Source organism: Trachypithecus francoisi, unplaced genomic scaffold (assembly GCF_009764315.1).
Source record: "Trachypithecus francoisi isolate TF-2019V2 unplaced genomic scaffold, Tfra_2.0 Lachesis_group8, whole genome shotgun sequence".
NCBI lineage: Eukaryota > Metazoa > Chordata > Mammalia > Primates > Cercopithecidae > Trachypithecus > Trachypithecus francoisi.
This window is the reverse complement of record NW_022681473.1, coordinates 79,264,532-79,287,650: the sequence shown is the minus strand read 5'-3', so window position 1 is coordinate 79,287,650 and position 23,119 is coordinate 79,264,532. Positions and strand designations below refer to the sequence as shown.

General features: G+C 34.3%; 1 protein-coding gene across 1 annotated transcript in view; it reads left to right on the top strand.

Moving 5' to 3' along the window:
- NOX4 (NADPH oxidase 4) overlaps positions 1 to 23,119 on the top strand; it is a 165,881-nt gene that overhangs the window by 67,171 nt on the left and 75,591 nt on the right. The window contains 2 exon segments of the mRNA XM_033205707.1: positions 1,440 to 1,520; positions 21,388 to 21,604. Of these exon segments, the coding sequence (XP_033061598.1) occupies positions 1,440 to 1,520; positions 21,388 to 21,604 (298 nt within the window).

Below are 23,119 nucleotides of genomic sequence, written 5' to 3'. Positions count from 1 at the left end.
GTAGGTCTTATATGTGTAACAAATTACACATATTAATTTAAAATACTCTATATAAATGGCTAATGATTATGAACAGAAAGGTCACGGAAGAATTAAAAGTGAGTAACACACATATGAAATAATACCCCATCCTACTTATAATAAATAATGAAAACTTACAAAATTTGGTCTTTTTGGGAAACAGGCACTCGTAGCCTACGGTTGGGTTTGTAATTAATAAATGTATTTTTAGAGGGCAATGGGTAGTGTGTATTAAAAGCATTAGAAAAGTGTATCCCTTAATCTTGCAATTCACATTATAATTGTTTTGATTTAAAAAAGGATCAGAGGGCCAAGCATGGTGGCTCATACCTGTAATCCCAGCACTTTGGGAGGCTGAGGCAGGTGGATCACGAGGTCAGGAGTTCGAGACCAGTCTGGCCGACATAGTGAAACCTTATCTCTACTAAAAATACAAATATTAGCTGGGCGTGGTGGCGAGCGCCTGTAATCCCAGCTACTCAGGAGGCTGAGGCAGGAAAATTGCTTGAAACTGGAAAGTGGAGGTTGCAGTGAGCTGAGATTGTACCACTGCACTCCACCTTGGGCAACAGAGCAAGACTGCATCTTGGAAAAAAAAAACAGAACTTTGTATATGTTACAAGGCATGGTAATGATATTGTTTATGATAGCACATACTATGAGTGGAGTAAATGTCAAGCAATTGCCTGCTGCTTAAATAAGGGTTTCTCTAGGAGTCTATGGGAAACATCAAATTCATCTAGGAAGCTTTTGTAAATATCTGCCCTCTACTTCCAAGATTCTAATACGTAAAATCCACCCTGGACATATGAAATAAAATAACTGTTATTCTTTTACTTCTCTCAAGTGTTCTGTAGATTATGCTTGACCTTCCCTGTCTTTTCAGTGTCTTTGTCCTCCCTCAGAGGAATAACATCGAGGTATCATTCTGGTTACACTGTCCAGGAAAAGAATATAACACTTTGGCCATGATTTATTTTAATTTCTCTCTTTTTGAGTTTCCCTTGAACTACTCTCAAAATATGTATTGAAAGAGGAGCATTGGCTGTTTTGGAAATTATCTGAAAATTGACAATATTGATAAAATAATAGCCAAAGTACATATTAGCAGACTGCTATCTGCTTCTTAGCCTTATATCGTAATATCTTGAAAATAAACAACTTATTTTTTTATTATTTCCATGTGTCTTTATTTGAAATACAAATAACTTACAAAATGATAAATTCTTACTCATATTTTTTGTCAGTTCTTTCTATAAGGTGTGTTAATACTTTGGTATTAGTAGATGAAAATCAGACGTACTCATATTTTAGCTTTCTTAAATTGTGAGATATGTTTGAAATGATACATGATATTTTGATATTTTTAGTAAGATGGAATGTAAAGTAGCATTAAAATGAATGTATTTGTTTTGCAGAGTTTCTAACTATGATATCTTCTGGTATACTCATAACCTCTTCTTTGTCTTCTACATGCTGCTGATGTTGCATGTTTCAGGGTAAGTTTACAAATATATGTATTTAAAACCATTTGTACCCCAAAATGGGGTAATAAAAGACAACTCTATAGGAAATTTCATAGGAAGTGTAAAAATGTCAAGAGTGGAAGAAATAGTTTCTCCACTATTGGGGATAGTGTCAATAGTGGAACTGAGAATAGTGTCAAGAATGGAAGACATAATTCTATTTTTAGCATAGCATATTGTAATGAAACCAATACAAAGTATATTACATTTAAAAGCTAGAGTTACCTCTCCTACAACCTTTTAGTTTCTAAATCTTCCTATGGATATATCTTAATATCTTCTAAAGGAAAAAATTTAAGAATGGAGAACATCAGGAATATATTTTAGTATTTGTATTTCCTGAAACTGTCCTGCTAAAGCAAGATTTATAACAATGGAATTTCCAGTTTTTCATTTTAAAAGTTCTACAGGAAGTAATACTTGCAGAGAGAGTCAAAGATTTAAAGTAACCAAAGAAAAGGATCTGTCAAAATCACCAAAGGAAAAAATATTCATAAAGTGAAAAAATAATGTATCTGAAGCTTATTACAAAGAGTATATATAACATATTCTGAAAGTATGTGTATCCAAGCAGTATACTCAAAAGCATGGTGCTTAAAACAATACATGAAGATAGATGAAGAAAATAATGTATTTTTGTACATGTGTAAGTCTGTATGGCCACCAGCAGTGAACTTGGTGGCTTTGGTGTGACATTCACACTTGCATGACATAATAGGTCTGGCAGCAGGTATACTTGGTTTAGCAGGATACAGGGCAGGACACACAGAATGTCAACAGGATAATGTCAGGTGCTTATTCAATAGGAGTCCCTATAGTTGCTCAGGAAGCATTTACCCCACTCCTTCATGTAGCAACTCTGTTTTAAGATGAGGAACCCGTGTGGGTAGGCATAGTCTACCTTGCATTGGGTAAGGCTCATTCCTACTCCACAGGAAGCTGTATCTTGGGAACAGCATAGGTCCCCTCAAGGGATGCCCTTGGGATCAAGAACACAACATACACAAGGAGGCTGAGGTCCGTGAGGCCCAAAATGGTTTCATAGTTCAATCACAGTCCTTTCCGTCCAGATGCATTTCACTGATAATAAACAATGTTGCTGGTAACACAGCTGACATTCCCTGTTTTTCTTAACCTGAAATATTTCCAGGGAAACAGTTTGAAGAAAGGTTCAGACCTTTGTTTAGTTCTTTCTTCAGAATGTTTTATAATGTAATTTATCAGTACAGTGGGTCATTTACATTGATCAGATGTTCATTTCAGGATACATATTCAAAATGTTGCTTTGGTTTTTTTCCCCTGATTTTGGAGACTGCTGGTTAAGACAGCAGTATCAAATGGATTTATCCCATATGTCCTGGTTAGCTTTGTTCAGTCCCAAGGTTCTAGAATACATAGTTGTAGAGCACTGGAAAAATAGCCACACATTATAATTAATTCTCTGGAGCCTCAGGGCACCAAGAAGGCCCTTGGTAGAGAAAAGTCTGCTTTACATTCTGCTCTTTAAATGGAATTGGTTACCTGTCCAGGGCTACGCTCCTTAAGAGCAGTATGAATAACCAGATACTACTCATGATAAAATAACAGTAATCTAAAATAGTTACATAATGCTTACTATATGCTAAGTATAAATTCAAAATGCTTCAGATACTTTATGTTATTAAATGCTCAGAATTTTATGAGAATAATATTGTTAAACCTCTTTCAGAGGTGGGAACACTAATGTTTAGAAAGATTAAGTAGCTTGTTGAAGTTTCCTTAACTGATGGATCCTAGATTCAAACCTAGGCATTCTGATTCAGAAACTCCTAAGTTTTTACGACAAGGCTCTATTTTTTTTGCGAGGTCGGTACTTCTGAGAATTTGATCTTAATATTTGTTTAAATACCTTTATCTTGACTTCTTTGAGATTGTGGTCTGTCTATTCATCTATGTATCTATATCAGATAGATACAGAAAAAAATGCAGTCATTTATTAGTATAATTATATTTGCCTTCATGTTTTACTAAATTAAAACTCTGAAAAAAATCTATTTCTTTGTTAATCAAAATAGTGTCAATTTTTTTAAAGGATCAGCAGTTCAAACAGACTTCTTTTTAAAGAGGAGGATTACATTGAGAGTTCTTTACTTCTTTGGAAGTAAAAGGAATGCATATTTAAATTTCGATTTTACTTTTGTAGAACAAGGGTCATAGAAGGTGACTTTAATTTATATAGAAAAATAGTAGGTATCTATAGGACTAATTATATATAATCAATCATTAAACTAAATTAATAGATATTTATTTATTATAGGTAGTAATGAAGAAAGCATTTATTCTAATTTTGAATCATGTCGTATAACCCATGCATAATACAATAAGCATTCTACAGTGCACATTTTTCCAGGAAATTTAATTTTTAAAAAAGCAACATAGATATGCTTCTGGTATGAGAAATGTTACTACTGATAACAGTTTACAATTTTCTCAAAAAAATACTCTATATTGATGAAGGATTGGCTTGTAATCAAGTCTATTTATTTGTGCAAATGTTGGAAACAGACATATCTTTACTTCTGAAATACCTAGATAACTTTGTTCTTCAACTTTTGGTTATCCAAATAAAGTACAGTTGTTCAAAGTAAATTTCTTGGATTTGTATTGAAATTTCTGTTCAACAGTATGCTTTAGGTCTGAACAGAAAATCACTGTTTGCTTACCATTAACTTCTCTGTCCATCAATGTGGTAAGTACCATAAGGTAAAGAAGAGCAATATATTGCATGATTTCTATTCATCCAGCATTGATCATTGACTTGGAATTTTGAAAAATCAATTGGAAAAGCTAGAAATATTATAAAACTGCGTATTTTTAAAATGTAAACTTTCATATGTTATTTACATGAATGCTAGCAATTCAGAGAATTACCAGTGTGGGCTAGAAATTTTAGAAAATAATAGGCTTAAAAGATGAGGTGATTAGATGTTGTTGACTGGTTTTTCTACCTAAGCAGACTTTTACAGTAAGAGAAATTGCTTCATATGATTTTCTAAGGTCATTTTTTTCATAGAATCTTAAATTTTAGGGAAGTTTAAAAGATATCTTGATCAAACCTCTTTTAAGCTCCTCTACAATAATGTCTACTAAGTCAATACCTAATTTTGAAGATGTCCATTCTGTCTTAGGGAAAGTTCTAATTCTCACAATGTTCTTTCTTTTTGGTTGGAATTATTTTACTGTAATTTCTGTCTAGCTATTTAAAAGTCTGATTCTGGAGGCCATGGAATTTAAGTTGCCCACTTTCCTAAATTCGATTCATCTGTTTCTTACATTGTGGTATTTCAGATCTTAATTTTCTGAACTCTGAATATATTAACAATTAATATTAATTGAATGCTTCTCTTTTATCTTACTAACATTTGCTCTCATTAAATCCTCCTAACAACCCTGTAAATTTATTATGATTATGATGATGATGATTATTATTACTATTATTCTCAATGTTCAGCTGAGAGAATAGGAGCAGTGAGAGATGAGTTGATGAGGGTCGTGGCTAGTAAGTAGATTTCTAGTTTGAATCCAGGTATCAGATACCAAAACTGATATTCTTAACCACTAAGTTATGTGGCCCCCGTTTGGCAACACTTCTCTGTATCCCCTTTAAAACTGTAAACCAAACTAAATGTTCTTGGAGTATGTGATCTGATTTCGGCAGAGTGAAAGTCTCTCTTTCTTGGCTACAAATATTGTAATCAGTATTATTTAGGATCAAAATTTTTTGTTGCATGATTATCTGTGTCCTTGTCTTAACCTGGTTTTCATTTTTGTTGTATATTTTAGCAATTCTCTTCATTTTTTATAAATAAATCTGTTGCATGCCACCCTGAAAAGATGACATTTCATGTACACCAAACTCAGATGTTTCTTTTTAGTGTTAAAATACATCTTTAAAATACATTAATTTTCTTCTCCAAGATGTTAGTATAACATAGAGATTAAAAGGGGATACATCACTTAATACCCATATGAACTTGGCAGATAATTTGTCCTTGCTTTTTGTTAACAATGAAATGAGATTAATAAAATCACTTATATCATAGTGTTGTCTTGGGTTTAAATAAGGTAATGCAGCAAAGTAGGTAGAATATAGACATATGCAATAAATTTTAGCAAGAACAAATTATACCAGTACCAATACTAATAGCTTTGTAAGAATGACACTCCACATTTAACTTTGAAAAACCAGATTTTTTGATAAAGACACAACACTTTTGAAAAGTCCAGATTTTCTTATCAGCAAAGTAATTTGATGAACATATAGTGAAAACTGCTTAGCAGCTCAAAGGAATATTCCTTGATATGGCAACAATTATAATATTCTAAGATCTCTAAAATTCTATTGATTTTTAGAAATAAGGGTTTATCTTTGCAAAACAAGCCTTCCTCCTGAGGAATTTTTTGCTTTAATTTTTAATATACCTTTTTAGGAGGTTGCTGTTGGTGTGCTGCATTGAAGATATTCAATTCCTAAGATACCTGGTGAAAACAAAACAAAACAAAACCATTTCCTCTTTCCAAATGTATAGAACTGGCTATTTCTTTCCTCATTTTCTTTTGAAAAACTCATTAGAAGGAGATGCATACTGCTATTCTCGCTTACTGATAAAAAGGATATTGGAGGGAAAATAAACTATGAATGTCACAGAGCCTCTGCTTAAGAGCCTAACCCAGCTCCTTTCAAAGAAATGTGGAGAGAATGCATTGTAAATGAGATTTGGCACCTTAATGTCTGCAATCTTACCATAGTCAACACTCCCACTGGCTTTAGCTTGGAGAGTGCTGTGTGGGTGGTGATTGTATTTTATGTCTTTATTTAAGTGAGGGAGAGAGACGATAATGTGATAATTCTGGAAATGATATAGGGGAAGGTCCTCCTCAAATGTTTGGATGGCAATGACAGCATATTAATAGTGTAAATATTTGTTGTGCTAGCTCTGCTGCTCTTCTCAGATCATTTTTATTATGTGAATGATACCTGAAGTATTCTTTTAAGCAGAGCTCTTACCATTTGGTACTACTTGTTAGCAAGAGTTAATCATAGAGCATGATTTATATTCTACTTGAATCATTTTTTTCCCTAGGAAATCTAAAAGGAGTATTTTTATGTGCATGTTTTTAAAAACATTTATTCTTTATGCCAGGGGAACACAGTGGGCAGGCTTTATCAACAGTGGCATTAATGAACCCCAGGCAGTGTCACAGGCAGGTAGTTTAACAGGGAGCACTACAGGAGTTTAGACTCAAGACGTTAACCAGGGTTAGAAAGATATTGTGGGGGTTGGCTTATTGTGCTGACTGGGAAATTACCTCCCTCTATTATGGCCTCGGGCCTCAGGAGGAGGATATTAAGGAAATACTGTTAGGGGATAGAGATATTTATGCAATGTAATGAAGCATTAAGAATTGCTGATTCCCAAGTATCTTCTCTTTTAGAAGCCACTTTCACGGAAGTCTCCCTTCACTTGCACTGATGTGGTACAGGAAAAGGTTTGGTCATCTTACTACTGGTGGGAGGCACTTGCTCCTCTTAGAAACTCACATTACATTTCGAATGGAAGGCCCCCTAGTTGTATTTTAAACAATCCTGTTCTAGCACTGAGGGAGAAAATTTTTACTTTCCTCTACATTCTTTTCAGTTTCTCATTTCTTGCCTGTACATTTGCAGTGACTATGTAATTCGTTGTGCAAACCAGATACTTTTGAGAATGAATGGGGATGCTATTGATAATTCAGCATTGGCTATATAAAGACCAGGTCATATAGGCATCCTACCTATTCTGAGGCAGTGGGAGAAGTTTTAAGAGAGGCTAATGCACTGTTTTAATGTAGAGTTTGAGCTAGAGCCACAAAAGGAGTCCTTACCTTGAATAGGGGCTCTGCATGTGTATTTGAGAAACAGAACCTTCAAATAATACACACTATAGGTTTGCCTAGCTTTGTCTTACTTTAGAAATTGTAATTAGATGTTCATTATCATGGTCATTAGAAGGCTGAGGATTTGGGTGTTCAGGACAGTGGTTAAAATCTTTTATAAACTCTCTGTCACTGATATAGATGACCTGTTCTAATACTTCCTAGATGCCTAGTTTCTAATGATTCTAGCATACTCGTTATCAGTTTGGTGCCCATTATTTTTACCATAAAATTCTACTTCTCCTTCCGTAGGATAGGAGTTTTTAACGTGGCTACATAATCCCTAGGAATCATTGAATGGATTCAGGGATTCATTAATTCCTGAAATATATACACACATATATCTGCGTATTTAAGTATATGTTTAATTTTGAGACACATATGTACAGTTTTGTATAAAAGAAGGTTTCTCAACTTTCATTAGACACCCTAAAGTTTGTGTGGTAAAAAAAAGTTTTTAAAAATTTGGAACTGAAGTTTTTAAAGCTAGATTTTAACCAAAGAGCTATAATAGCTAATATCACATTGACACATTTTATATAGCCTGCTTAAGTTTTATTTAGAGTTAAAACCACTGGATTATGGGGAAAATAAAAGCCACTGGGTCATTTTTTTTCTCCCATGAAGGCTACTGGAAAGAGAACTTGACAAATATAATGAACAACTTAATAATTGCATTATCATTTTAGAGGATAATAATTATACTATTCATAACAATTCCCTAGTTTGAGACATGTTGAATATGTGAAAGGGACTATTCTTAGCACTTTATACACACACACACACACACACGCGTGCACGTGAACACACAGACATTCGTTTTTTGTTTTTAATACACACAGTATTATAAGTTCTTCTATCATTTCTATTTTACAGATGGGGAGTTAAAACATAAAATATTAAATTAAAGTAATTGTCCAAAGCCACACAGGTAATACCTGAAAAAACTAAGATTGAGCCCATGAAGTTTGACCCCTGAATTTAACTTCTACCCTTTTCTTGAATTATTGAATTCTTTATTCATCATTTAGAAGGTACCCCTGCTTATGAATGAAAAATATTTATGTCATGTAAAAATCTAGGATATATTTTTCTATTTATCTATGTAAGTTGGTGGGTATATATACATATATGTTTGCCTGTTTTGAATATAAAGTTCAGTTTTGATTCAGGTTATATAGAGTTCAAAGTTTTTTTTTTTTTTTTTTTTTTTTTTTTTTTGTTGTTGTTGTTGAGACGGAGTCTTGCTCTGTCGCCCAGGCTGGAGTGCAGTGGCCGGATCTCAGCTCACTGCAAGCTCCGCCTCCCGGGTTTACGCCATTCTCCTGACTCAGCCTCCCGAGTAGCTGGGACTACAGGCGCCCGCCACCTCGCCCGGCTAGTTTTTTGTATTTTTAGTAGAGACGGGGTTTCACTGTGTTCGCCAGGATGGTCTCGATCTCCTGACCTCGTGATCCGCCCGTCTCGGCCTCCCAAAGTGCTGGGATTACAGGCTTGAGCCACCGCGCCCGGCCTTTTCTATTTATCTATGTAAGTTGGTGGGTATATATACATATATGTTTGCCTGTTTTGAATATAAAGTTCAGTTTTGATTCAGGTTATTTAGTTTTGAAGGTGAAATCTAACTAGCTCCGAGAAAATGGAGTAAGAAGAACATGCCTTCTTTATGGTGCTGCCTTATAAATGTTTCCTAAAATGTTTGACCTTGTTAAGATACATAATAATATAATAACTTTACAATATAATGTAATCACTTTATAATAAATCTAATAATAAAGTTATATTTATGTGATACTTTACTTGCCAGAATTCTTCCATGTAACCTGAAAATAACAATGAAGAAAACTAGGATTTAGACTGGAGCAGATAAAAATGCTGTGAAAGAGATATTCTTATCAGTATTTTATTGCCAGAGTGTCTTTATAAAAGGATTAAGTCAAAACATAGCAAAGAAGGCAATGGGGAAAAGACATTATTCATCATATAGAAAAATCCATTAAGTCCACAGATTTCAAAAACCTATACCTTTTAGAATTTTGCCATGAATTTTCTCTAAATATTAGATTACCCGTCAAGTTATTATTCAAATATGAGGGATGAATTTCATAATGGAATTCCAAAGTAAATACATAAACAAACTCGAGTAAGCATGCAATTTGTGAATTACTGTAGTTTTGCTATCCCACACATTTTGATATTTTGACTTTAAATATAGTGAAACAAATGCCCTGTGTTATAATAGTGAAGAAACAGGATTGATTCCTAGAAAATCACTAATATAATCTTGGACAAATCAGTTTTCTAGAAATAAAGAAAAATAATTGTATTTCCCAGACCTATTAGACGAAAAATATTAGCTATTGTACATAAAATTGACACTATGTACACACACATATATATATACACACATATATTTTTATTGTTGTCTATATAATGTTCTCCATTTAAAAAACTTTTCTATTTTTAATTTTTGTGAATACATAGTAGGTGTGTATGTTTATGGGATACATGAGATATTTTGATACAGCCATACAATGCGTAATGATAACATTTGCATAAATGAAATATTCATAATCTCATTTATCTTCTCTTTGTGTTACATACAATCGAATTGTACTGTTTTCATTATTTTTAAATGTACAATATATTATCATTGACTGTAGTCATCTAATTATATTTTTGTAACCAATAACCATCCCCACTTCTCCCCATCTCATTCTCAACCTCTGGTAATCATCATTCTACTCTCTATCTTCATGTGTTCAGTTTTCATTTTTAGCTCCCACCAATAAGTGAGAACATGTGAAGTTTGTCTTTCTGTGCCTTGATTATTTCACTTAACACAATGACCTCCATTTCCACCCACATCGTTGAAAATGAGAGGATCTCCTTCTTTTTGTGGCTGAATAGTACACCATTGCTATATGTAGCACGTTTTCTTTATCCATTCATCTGTTGATGGACACTTAGATTACTTCAAAATCGTGGCTATTGTGAATAGTGCTACAATAAATGTGCAATTGCAGATATCTCTTCAAATACTGATTTCTTTTCTTTTGGGTATATACCTAGCAATGGGATTGCTGGGTCGTATATGAGTTCTGTTTTTAGTTTTTTGAGGAACTTCCAAACTTTTCTCCATAAGGGTTATACTAACTTACATTCCCACCAACAGTGTATGAGGGTTCCCTTTTCCCCACATTCTCATCAGTATTTGTTGTTGCCTGTGTTTTTAATATAAGTCATTTTAACTGTGGTGAGATAATATCACATTGTAGTTTTACTTTGCATTTATCTGATGATGTGTTGTTAAGCAGCTTTTCATATACCTGTTTGCCATTTGTATGTCTTTTGAAAAATGTCAGTTTAGGTATTGTGCCTATTTTAAATCCAATTATTAGATTTTTTTCTTATAGAGCTGTTTGAGTTATTTATATATTTTGGTTATTAATCCCTTGTCAGATGGATAGTTTGGAAATATTTTCCTCCATTCTTTGGGTTAGATCTTTACTTTGTTGCTTGTATCCTTTGCTGTGCAGAAGCTCTTTAACTTGATGTAATTCCATTTGTTCATTTTTGCTTTGATTGTCTGTGCTTCTGGGATATTACTCAAGAAATCTTTGCCCAGTCCAGTCTCTTGGAGAGTTTCCCCAGTGTTTTCTTTTAGAGGTTTCATAGTTTCAGATCTTAGAGTAAGTCTTCAATCAATTTTAGTTTTTTTAATTTAGGAAGAGATAGAGATCTAGTTTAATTCTTCTGCTATATTGTATTTCCTTTATGCATTTCAAAAAGTTTTAACATTTCCTCAGTAATTTCATCATTGACTCACTGGTTATCGGGAACATATTGTAAAATTTCTGTGTATTTGTATAGTTTCCAAAATTCCTCTTATTGATTTCTAGTTCCATTCCATGGTGGTCAGGAAAGATGCTTGATATTATTTCAATTTTTTGAACATTTTGAGACTTTTTTGTGACCTAACATGATTCTTGAGAATGACCCATGTGCGAAGGAGAAGAATATGTGTTCTGCAGCCACTGGATAAAATGTTCTGTAAATATTTATTAGGTCCATTTGGTCTATAGTGCAGATTAAGTCTGATGTTTATTTATTGATTTTCTGTCTGAAAGATTGGCCCCATGCTAAAAGTGGGATGTTGAAATCTCCAATTGTTGTTATATTGAAGTCTGTCTCTCTCTTTAGCTCTAATAATATTTGCTTTACATTTTTGTGTGCTCCACTTTTGGGTGTAAAATATTTACAGTTGTTATATCATCTTGCTGAATTGACCCCTTTATCACAATATGATTTTTTTTGTCTCTTCTTACAGTTTTTGTCTTGCAATCTATTTTGTCTGATATTAAGTATAGCTTCTCCTCTTCCTTTTTGGTTTCCATTGGCATGGAATATGTTTTTCCATCTGTTTATTTTCAGTCTATGTGTATCTTCATAGGTGAAGTGTGTTTCTTGTAACCAGCAGATCGTTGGGTCTTTTTGTTTCTCCGTTCAACCATTGTATGTCTTCTGATTGGACAGTTTAGTTTATTGACATTCTATGTCATTGCTGATAAGTATGGCCTTTCTCATGCCATATTCTTGTTTGCTTTCTGATTGTTTTGTGGTCTTCTCTTTCTTCTTTTCTTCCATCCTGTCTTCCTTTTGGTGAAGGTGATTTTCTCTGGGGGTATGTCTTAATTTCTTCTTTTTCTATTTTTTGTGTATCTGTTGTATGTTTTCTGATTTGTGGTTACAATGAGGCTTGTAACTAATATAACCCACCTCAGGCCCACAGTGAGGTACTGCGTAGCTACCACTTATGTTCATTCAAGGCCCAAGGGCTCCTCAGTCAGCTTGTAGTGAATGCTTCCCAGCCTGGGACTTTTACTTCAGGATAATGCATTCCCCTCTTGCATAGGGAGGGTCAAGAAATGTCATCTGAGAGCCAAGGCCTGGAATCAGGAAACCCTGTTTGGTGCTCTACCCCACTGTGGCTGAATTGGTATGTAACCTGCAAGACAAGTCCCCTTCACTCTTCCCTCTCCTTTTCTCAAGCAGAAGGAGTCCCTCTCCATAGCAATCACAGCTGGGAATTTGCTGGGTCACACCTAAAGCCAGAACATCTCTGAATCTCACCCAAGGCCCATGGCAAGTACTGCCTAGGTACCATTGCTGGTTATTCAAGGGCCAATGGCTCTTTAGTCAGAAGATGATTAATCTTGCCAGGACTGGGTTCCTCTCTTCAAGGCAGCAAGTTTCTTTCTCGCCCAGGGTGTGTCTAGAAATGTCATTCAACAGTTAGGGCCCGGAATCAGGGCCTCAGGCCTCTGCTGAGTGCCCTATCCTACTGTGGCTGAGCTGGTATCTAAGAGGCAGGACAAAGTCCTCTTTATTCGTCCCTCTCCTCTCTTCAAGCAGAAGGAAGAGGTCTCTCCCAGAGCTGTGAGCTGTGTTGTTTGGGCTTGGTAGAGAGGTGGTGCAAGCACTCTCTTGGCTGCTCTGGCTAGAGTCTCATTGGGATGTGTGCCCCCCCACATCACTGGCTGTGAGCCCTGCAGAGCAGCAGGACTTGCAAGGAATTTTTGTCCTTTAGACCTAGACTGCCTTTCAAGTTTATTTACAGTCCCAGAGCACTTTAACCCAAAATGACAAGGCTTGCTGGGACTTAGGTTTTGACTACCGGAATGGGCAATTCCTTTTAGGCTAGAACTGGGTCTAAATGCTCCCTCTGTGGGCTCTGGCTGAGTTCTTCCTGGTGTTGCTTTTCATTGTGGTAGGGCAACACTGAGTTCTCTTCTCCCTAACCTCCTTATGTATCTGTGAGTTCCAACCCCAAAAAGAAAAAGAAAATAGAACATTGTGCCATATCCTAGGTAAACTATAGTGGTTTTGGAGATAGGAGTGTTTATTATCCATCTTTATGCAGGGAATCCCTTTCATATATCACTCACTCAATATTTACTGGATGAAGCTGAATTGCATTAATTAGTTTAAGCTAGGAATGTGTTGTCCTTCTAGGCTCCTCCAATTTTCCTTAAGTATCAAAGCATTACAGATGACAATAAAGGATAATCTCTAAACTTGTTTAACTATAACATGGACTGTCATTTTGTAACTACCGTTTATATTTAGTCTTATCTAGGTAATTAGTTATTATGACAATTAGTATATTGATTCCCATGTCAGAGGAATTAGCTTTTAAATCTTGACTATTTTGATTATACTATAGACTGGCACAGTTTTGTTGGGGGTCTTTGTGTATCTCTGCAGCTAAAAATTCTGAAAGAACAAAAGATCCATGCCTATTATTGTTATTATTATTATTATTATTATTATTATTATTATTTGAGACATGGTCTTTCTGTATTGCTCAGGCTGGTCTCAAAAGTCAGGCCTCAAGTGATCCTCCCACCTCAACCTCTAAGTGCTCGGTTTACAGGCATGAGCCAGCATGCTCAGCCTCAGCTCTCCTGATTTGTTTTATTTCACTTTTTAGTTCTTCAATTTTTCACTTAAATATATGAGGTGAAAAATATTATTGAATAATTAGATGTCTCTTAGATGGAATCCAAATTCTTCTCCTCCATGGTATTTATATATTTTCAATATGTTAATAAATACAATGTCCTATATAAAGTTTTTTTTTACTTTTATATCCTTTGTTTACCAACTTCCAGTTTTGTTTGCTAACTTCCAGTTTTGTTTGCCAACTTCCAATTTTTTGTTCATTGGATTTCTTAATTTTATGTAAAAAGTAGTATTTCTCTATAGTAATTATGGCCTAAGATCTTATGGTTTATTCACATTTGCTGATATTTTATGCTGTAAGCCAGTCGGTAGTAGGGATCGAGGTCATGTGATATTTTCTCCCATTAAAGATGCCTTATAGTTCTATAGTTTATATGCATATATGTCTACTTATATACTTAGATATAGCATATAGAGAGCATTTTTATGTACATGAAGTCATTTATGCTATAAGTTGTATATATTAATGGATTTTTTTAAACTTCCAAACTGCGAGTTTATTTTTTCCCCAATTTTGGAGACAGACATATTGAACCTTAGACCAAATACTTTTTCAAATAATTTTTATCTCAGTTTTTCTCCAGGGAATTTTTTTATATTAGCAAGTGTTTACAGCTGGAATTATAAGGTGAGAAAGTTGGGGGAAAGGAGAAGGAAAAGGACTGTATTTATTTTAAGAAATATTTTCAGTACAGTACTGTTTTTCTGAAACATGAAATAATTATTTTATCCTCCACTGTCATTTTAGTAAAGCATGAAAGCTGAGGAAATACTAAGAAGTAATGGATGCTTACTTTTTTTTTTTTTTTTTTTCTTTGCAAGGGGTCAAAGCTCTTCCCTTTATATACCTGGGAAGTAGAGAGGAACAGGTACAATTTCTCTTTCAGTTAAGGAAACTTAGGGGAATGACCTATTTTACTTCAGGTACTCAAGGAAGTTATAAATGTTGATCCTAAGCCCTTAAGACCCTAGGCTATGCATTAGTCAGCTGCAGAGATATTGTGGCAGAATCAGTCTCTTAATTTGCGACACCCACTGCAAAATGAAATGTGGGATTCCTTGATCAAAAAATTATTAAGCATTTGGAGATGATGACAACAGAGCAGTAAACCAGTAGTAGGGTCTTTCTAAAGAGCAAGGTCCAGTGCACCTGCACAGATTACAAACACATGATCTTATCCCTATCTTGTAAGCTTGGACAAGCCCACCAGTAAGAGCCAGACACAATTCCTGCTGTGGTTAAGCTGCAGATAGCAGTTATCTTAGCTATCAGAGGCAAGAGCCAGGAAAGAAGGCAGAGGCAAGAACTCTGTTAGGCCAGATAAACAAAATGGGGGTGGGAGTAAAATCTTTGGTAGGGTGGGTACCCAGATGGTTAGGATTTCCTGAAGCACACTGGATTTTTAGTTTAGGAAAGCACTCTACTTCTAAATGCACCTAACAAGTAGACTTGACTCTCTTGATCATTGTCTGTTACTTAATGTTACTGTCTGTTACTTAATAACTGTCAAGGTTGAAAATGAGCTCAAATATCTGTTAAAACCAGATGACTCCCCAATCACGTATTTCAACAACAATCACGACAAAAGTTGTTTATACACTTCTGGTCACTAAGTTAATCAACGAATATTTATTTAGCACTTATTGTAAGTTATAAACACTGTTTTAGGCACTAGCAAAATAACAAGGGAGCAGGATAAACCCTTGACTTTAAGAAGTGTGCATTCTAGTGGAGTCCACAGAAGTTAGAGAACTGCAATAAATTTTAAAATATACAACTTGGTTTCATTTTTTTGAATTAAACTCTTTCTTTGTACTTGAAGCAAAGTAAAAATAGCTGCCAGAATCAATATATATTTTTACCATAAAGAAAAAAAATCATGTGGTAGAATATTAGGAAAAAAGTAGGTCCCTAGGGGACAAGAATTTTTTTCTCCTCCTTAAAAATAGATTAAAATACCACAAATATAAAGGTCACGTAAGTGATGCTGCATTTGTGGAATATTTTTAACATGAAATTAAAGTAGGGATGATTCTGTGATTGTCCTTTTGTCAGGTGTGGTATTTTGTAATATTTATCTTTTGCCATAAAATCATGTTTTGATTGTCATAAAATCATGTTGTTACTTAGTAGGATTCATTTAATGTATTGTATTATTTTATGTAACTTTGTCACAGCTGGATATTAAAAACAAAGAAACAAACAGAAAGCAAAACAAACAAACAAAAATCCCAGATAGGATAACTCTAATGCCTCTTGAGGGAAACAAGGGGAAAAAAAGAAACCCATAACTTTGAAACATGGTTGAATATTGATACCACATGTTAAGATCCTTATGAATGCAGAAACAATTTTGGAACCCCATAAAATCCTTTATTTCTCATGATAGGAGAACACTAGACATTTCACAGATACTTCAAAATTTCTCCTTGGAACATCATACAATGAAACTTAAAAAATTAATAATAAACACTTATATTTCCACATAGTCTGTGCACCTCCTTTCCTCATCCCTCGCCCTGTCGTTATAACTTGGCAAGACTCTCAGTTTACCATTCACGAATGTCTTTTTCCCTTCTTGTTTTTTGCTTTAAAATTATTTAGCATTTATTTATGAAAGCTGCAACAATACATACAAGAATGCTCTCTTTTTGATTCCTACATGCACTTGCTGTATTAAAACAAATTATGTGTTTATTGTTTGCTTTTAAAATCAATTCACTAGAAATGCATTAGAGATCTATTATGTGCAAGAAAGGTATTAGAGTGATGCTGAGGTTTGGCAGTGAGTGTGAATGTATAAGGGATAAATGCATAAAATATATCCCTTCTACTAATTCAGGAATAAACCAAGTACCTTTGTGCATCTGTCTTCCTCATATTGGAATGCCATTCTCCTATTCTCTAACCCCTGGAATCTCCACATCCTTCAGTTGCCTTCTTCTCTCTGAAGTCTTTCTGGAATTTTATAATCAAAGTTAATTACCCATCTGTACTCTCAAGAGGTTATCATATGTTTATATGGCATTAATCATTTTGCCCTTTTTAATTATTGTTTTTGGTTTTATGTTTGATTTGACTCATTATATCTGTGCTGTGGCTATTCAATTTAAACTAAAGTGAAATAGTATTAAGAGTTCAGTTCTTCACCTGTACTAGCCCCATTTCAATTGCTCAATAGCCCACATTTCTCTAATAGTTACTATGTTGGTGATCAGAAACTTAGACCATTTTCACTATCCCAGAAAGCTCTATTGAACAGTGCTACTCTAGATTGTACATGCCTTTGAAGACAGTGACCATAATATTGAAACTAATAAGGTTCCAAAATTAATAAAATAATATGTCTAGAAAGGTATATTACAGTGGTGGTGTTGGACAAGAAGCAGGATCAAGATTGTTTGGCAAATAGACACAGAGCTTTGTGTTATCTTAGGTGGGTTCTGTTACATTTGAGAAGATTGCATTCTATTTTAAAGAAAGGCATGCATCTAAAATAAATAAAGATATCAGGAATTTAAAACACCGTAAAAATCATATAGAACACGTGCCTCAAATTTTAATAAATAAATAAATTTGAATTACTCCACTGTGTGGCCACAGTGAAGTAAATGCATTAGAGAGATAATATCAGATTTTTTCTATCAATCCAAATATCCATAATATCTAGTCTACATTCCTTTTCAATATTCTTTAGAAAAAGATTGTTGTAATGGCCTTCAAATGTAAGAATTCTAAGAAATTCGGCACTAATATCAAAGAAATAAGCACTTTTATTCTTTACTCATGCAATGAAAAATTAAGTTGCTGCATTCAATTGAGCTTGAAAATGACACATAAAATTGTTGGTTTGATAAAATATACTCCCTCCTTTTCTAAGTCTATAGCCATATAAAGCCATTCAATTGTACTCAATATATACATTGGTCTTCAATTTAAAGATTGTCCATAAAGTAATATAGATATTCTGCAAGGGGAATAGGCCTGGTACAGAGGAAGGAGCATAGACTTTGGATTCAGACTAACTGGGCTTTTAGTCCCAGCTCTGCCACTGACTGACATTATTGTGTTGGGAGATATTTAAGCACTCCCAATCTGAGGCCACTGAACTTTACCATACAATTTTTTTACTGGTATATGGCCTTTCAATACTGAGTTAAAAACCTGCCTTCCAGTGAGCTTTCAGTACCCTCACCACCTAATTAGAGCCAAATGACCTGGGATGTCATACTTGAGATTTTTGATGAATGATTTTTTTTTTTTTTTATCATTGTCTGTCTTTGGATCTTATCCATATTTCTTTGGTGGCAACAATTACAACTAAGCCAAAGTAATCTGAGCTCTCTATTCTGTTTGTTGTTTGTGTTTTTATGCATATACCATATTGTTTTTATTACTATAGTCTTGAAATAAAGTTTGAAATCTGAACGTAAAAAAAGAAGACAAAGTAAGGACAATTTTAATGGGTTTTAAAGACAGAGATAGCCTATGCTATTTAACTTGAGTGTAGCTTAAAATAACACAAAGCTCTCAAAATTAAAAGGAATTTTAGAATAATACGTGCCACTTTATGTGCCAAGAACAGCACCACTGTTTGATTGGGCTGACCTGAAGAACTTTACTGTATAGTAACAACATTCACTACTCTAAGGACCTAGAACATGGTAGAGTTATGTCCACTGGAATGTTATTATGACAGGAGAAGGGATTAACGACATTTATTTGCCTGGTGTTAGGACCCTAAATTATAAGCATCCCCATTCCAACGCGCGCGCGCGCGCGCACACACACACACACACACACACACACAAACTGACTTTTGTTTATTTTGAACCCCTTTACGATGTCTACCTCTTTAACCATCTGATTTGCTTTGCGTGACATAGGGGCATGGAGTGAGCTAGGTAGGTTTCTGAATCCTATGCTTTGACTATACTTAGTTAATCTGTTACCTAAATGAAAGCATTAGTTTTCTCATCTGTGTAATAGAAATAAAAATACTTACCTTGTATGATTATTTTGTTTTGAAGTTTAAATGAGAAGCAGATGTTCTAAAGATTACTGATGTGATGCTTTCTTAGCAAGTATTAATCTTCCCCCTTCCTTACCTTTCTCAGAGTTATGTTATGAGGATTCAGTGAACTAATGTCATATATCATGAGAGGTGAAGAGCGTAGAATTTGAATCAGATCTGAATTCAAATCTTGACCTGCTACTTATCAGCTGTGTGACCCTGGGGTATTATTTCATCTTTTAAAATACTTTAATTTTTAAATTTTAAAATGGGAATAATAACCCTAGTTCATGCAGTTTTTGTGAGGATAATGTAAAATGTATACAAATTTCTCTGGGCTAGACCTGGTGTTTTAAACTGTATTAAAACACTGCTCCAGTTACTATCTGTAGTTTCACTTATGTTCAGCTTCTTCGAAGATATCTTCCAAACTAGATCATGAGTTTCTGGAGTGTTAGGAACCAGATTTGACTTTGTTGAATTCTGAAGAACCATTGGCGTAGTGCTAAGTGCATTATGCTCATGTCTGTTCAACTTTTGGCCAGTAGAATAAATGCTTGGGGTTTTTTACCTACTTAACTGTCAGTCACTATCATTCAGATGGTCAGTAGGAACAAAAGGTTTGGCTAAATTATTAATGTAAAGAAAGCTGAATCAAATTCATAGGCTGTCTAAGTATAATATCCCAGCAACTGTATTGTGTGACTAGAAACTTGTAAATGATTAGTGACAAAAATTTGTCTCATATTTGTATAATATTTATCAATTTATCTCATACATAGGCAATATCTACTGTATTGCTTTTTTAAAAAAGTATGTGTGTGTGTGGTCTACTATTGTGTCATGTAATGCATGCCCCTGACATGTACTGAATGCTCCCTAATGACTTCATGATGACTAATTTTAAGGAAGAAAATAAAATTTAAAAAAGGAAGTGAGCATAAGCAAAGAGGGAAGAAAGGAAAGTAATCAAGATGAGGAGATAGTGAATACCACCAGGGACTGGCTTGGTCATTGCTTTCCTAACCTTCATATATGGATCTGTTAGTATAATTATGTAGTTTTTGTTTAAAAATACTATTTTTGTAAAAGCATCATAGCTAAAATATACTTTTTTCTTTCTTTCTTTCTTTTTTTTTTTTGAGGCAGAGTTTTGCTCTTGTTGCCCAAACTGGAATGCAATGGTGCAATCTCGGGCTCACCACAATCTCCACCTCCTGGGTTCAAGCAATTCTCCTGCCTCAGCCTCCCAAGTAGCTGGGATTACAGGCATGCACCACCATACTCAGCTAATTGTGTATGTTTTTTAGTAGAAACAGGGTTTCTCCATGTTGGTCAGGCTGGTCTCGAACTCCTGACCTCCAGTGATTAAGCTACTAAAATTAAGTATTTGGGAGCGTGAAGGATAATTTAAAAATCACGCACTGTAAGCCAACCAAGAACAGATAATCTTGGAAATAAATTTTTCCTCAGTATTCTTTAAAATAATAAAATACACTGCAAAAATTTCAAGCATTTCCAAATCTTACTTTGTCATACAATATTTGCTTGTGCAGCAGTGATCTTGTTGATGCTCTGTACAATCTGTCATTTTATGGATTATCCCTATGAGGTAGATGCTAACCAGTTCTTAATAAGAGAAGCAGAACACAGAAAGTTGAATGGTTTGTCTTGGTTTCTAACAAAATAATAAGCAATCAGAATAAGATTTTTATGGTGTGGGTTCTCCTGCATGATTTATCAGTTTGAACTTTTTATGTGGTTCTGTCTATAGAGAAATTGAAAAGTGAGCAGATTTAGGGACTGATTGCTGTATATACATTGTTTTCAGACCACAAGAGAGACAAACTTCCAGTTCCAGTTATTTCTGTTTAACATTTCTCTGCAAATCAGCAAGTCTTGTTTTATCCAGGCTTGGCCAAGCTAAATATGATCCCTGTATTTTTCCCTTATGTTTGGAGATCTAGCAAAAAATTCATCATTACACTGTTTATTGAAGTGAAAGCTTGTCTGCAATTGTATGCATGCCTAGTAGTCTTGAAGTAAAGGCCGTCAAATTCAGTAATGCTTGTTGAGACTGCATGTATTCTTCTCTACCATATATTTATAGCATTTGTTTGGAGGGCCAACATTTTTGTTTTAGTCCTATAGAAAAGAATTTCTTAAAATGTTTTAAGATTTTTCAATTTCTCCTTAACATAAAATATAAGCAACACTTTTTAGATAAAAGCTGTGTAAAGTTCGGAAAAAAAAAAAAAAAAAAAAAAACATTATTTTCTTTTACTGTGTCCCCTGATCTCAAATCTTTTCATTTCTCTGTTTGTTTGTTTTAAATTTAATTTTAGAGGGCTGCTGAAGTATCAAACTAATTTAGATACCCACCCTCCCGGCTGCATCAATCTTAACCGAACCAGCTCTCAGAATATTTCCTTACCAGAATATTTCTCAGAACATTTTCATGAACCTTTCCCTGAAGAATTTTCAAAACCAGAAGAGTTTACCCAGAACACATTTGTGAAGATTTGTATGGAAGAGCCCAGATTCCAAGCTAATTTTCCACAGGTCAGATTAATTTTGTGTTTGATCTCCACAAAGTTTATTTCCATTTGACTGATCAACATCACATATAAACGTGTTTTTCAAGCTATATGTTCATTCATAATAGGATATTTCAGGATGTTTCAATAGTAAGTTAGTATCTATTATTCCATTACAGGTACCTGACAGTTCAATGCAAAAGATCTATGATATTAGAGGATATATAACATTTCTACTTAACTGACCATATGACCTTTGCATACAACAGCATTGGTGCTTGCAGTCAAGAGATGACAAATATTTTTCCCATCAGTTGAGAGAAGCTGATTGAATAATAAAAATAGTAGTAAAAAAAAACTACCACTACTACCACAAATTATTATTTAATTGTATTATAATATTGTGTATAGTATTGTAAATAGTAAACAGCAAAATCAATTTATTGAATGCTTAATATTATCTGCTAGGCATTGTGCTAAAATGTCCTGTATGCTTAATACAGAACATTTATTAGACATACAGAATGTTTCTTACAATATTCACAATGACTATTTGAAATAATTAATATCATCTTCGATTTTCTGATGAAGAAATTGTGTTTACCTTGATCAAAGTCTCCAAACTAGTAAGTGGCAGAGCAAGCATGTAAACCCAGGTCTTTGACAAATATGCTTGCTCCTGGTAAATGTCCATAAGTATTCAGCAGTTAGTTCAATACAGGGCCCTTATCTTCCTCTGTGCCTGTGGGAACTGCCCCCATGCAAATTACACCATTTATTCTTCATAAAAAGTGGAAGTAGGAAACAGTGATGTCAAATGTCTCTATTAGGAAGAGAAGAAAGAGAAGTCAAAAGGTAGAATGAATTTGTAGATGACTTTGGAATAGTGTATTAGTCTTGTGTTTGTTATTATTAATAATAATCCTCTAGATCCCTATTAGCCTCTATAATTTTCAGAACTTTTCTGAGTTTCACATAATATTCACAAATATTAGACAGGGCAGGGATGGTGACTCCCGTTTTGCTCACGTAGGACCTAATACTCAAAGGGTAAGTGATTGTCTCAAAGGTATGAGGCTGCTACATTGCAGACTTCGTCTTGCAATGCTACTCATAACAGTGTGGGGCTAAATGTTATTATATGCAGAAGAGGCATGATCTGTCTGCATGAAAGAAGGAAGATTTGAAACAACTAAAGCGAGACTTTAAAAAGTGACCATTAAGACAAGTTTTAATTGGAGGCATCAAAGGGATGTGAGAGATAAAGTGTGTAATTTTAGGAGAACGGTAAGCCCCACAGGCTTCTGCACTTCCCAAAGTTTGCACATATCCTGGGATCAGGGTTAACCATGCAGCACATATTCAAAATTGTCATGGTTTCCAAATTATAAATATTATTTTATGTTCTTATTATATAGAAGTAAGTGGTAAACAACATGCCTAGAATAGTGCATTTTTAAACACGTGTGCTATATGTATACATATTATATGTATGTATATTATGCATGTATTTTATGTACATTAAAAATCTAGGGTTTTC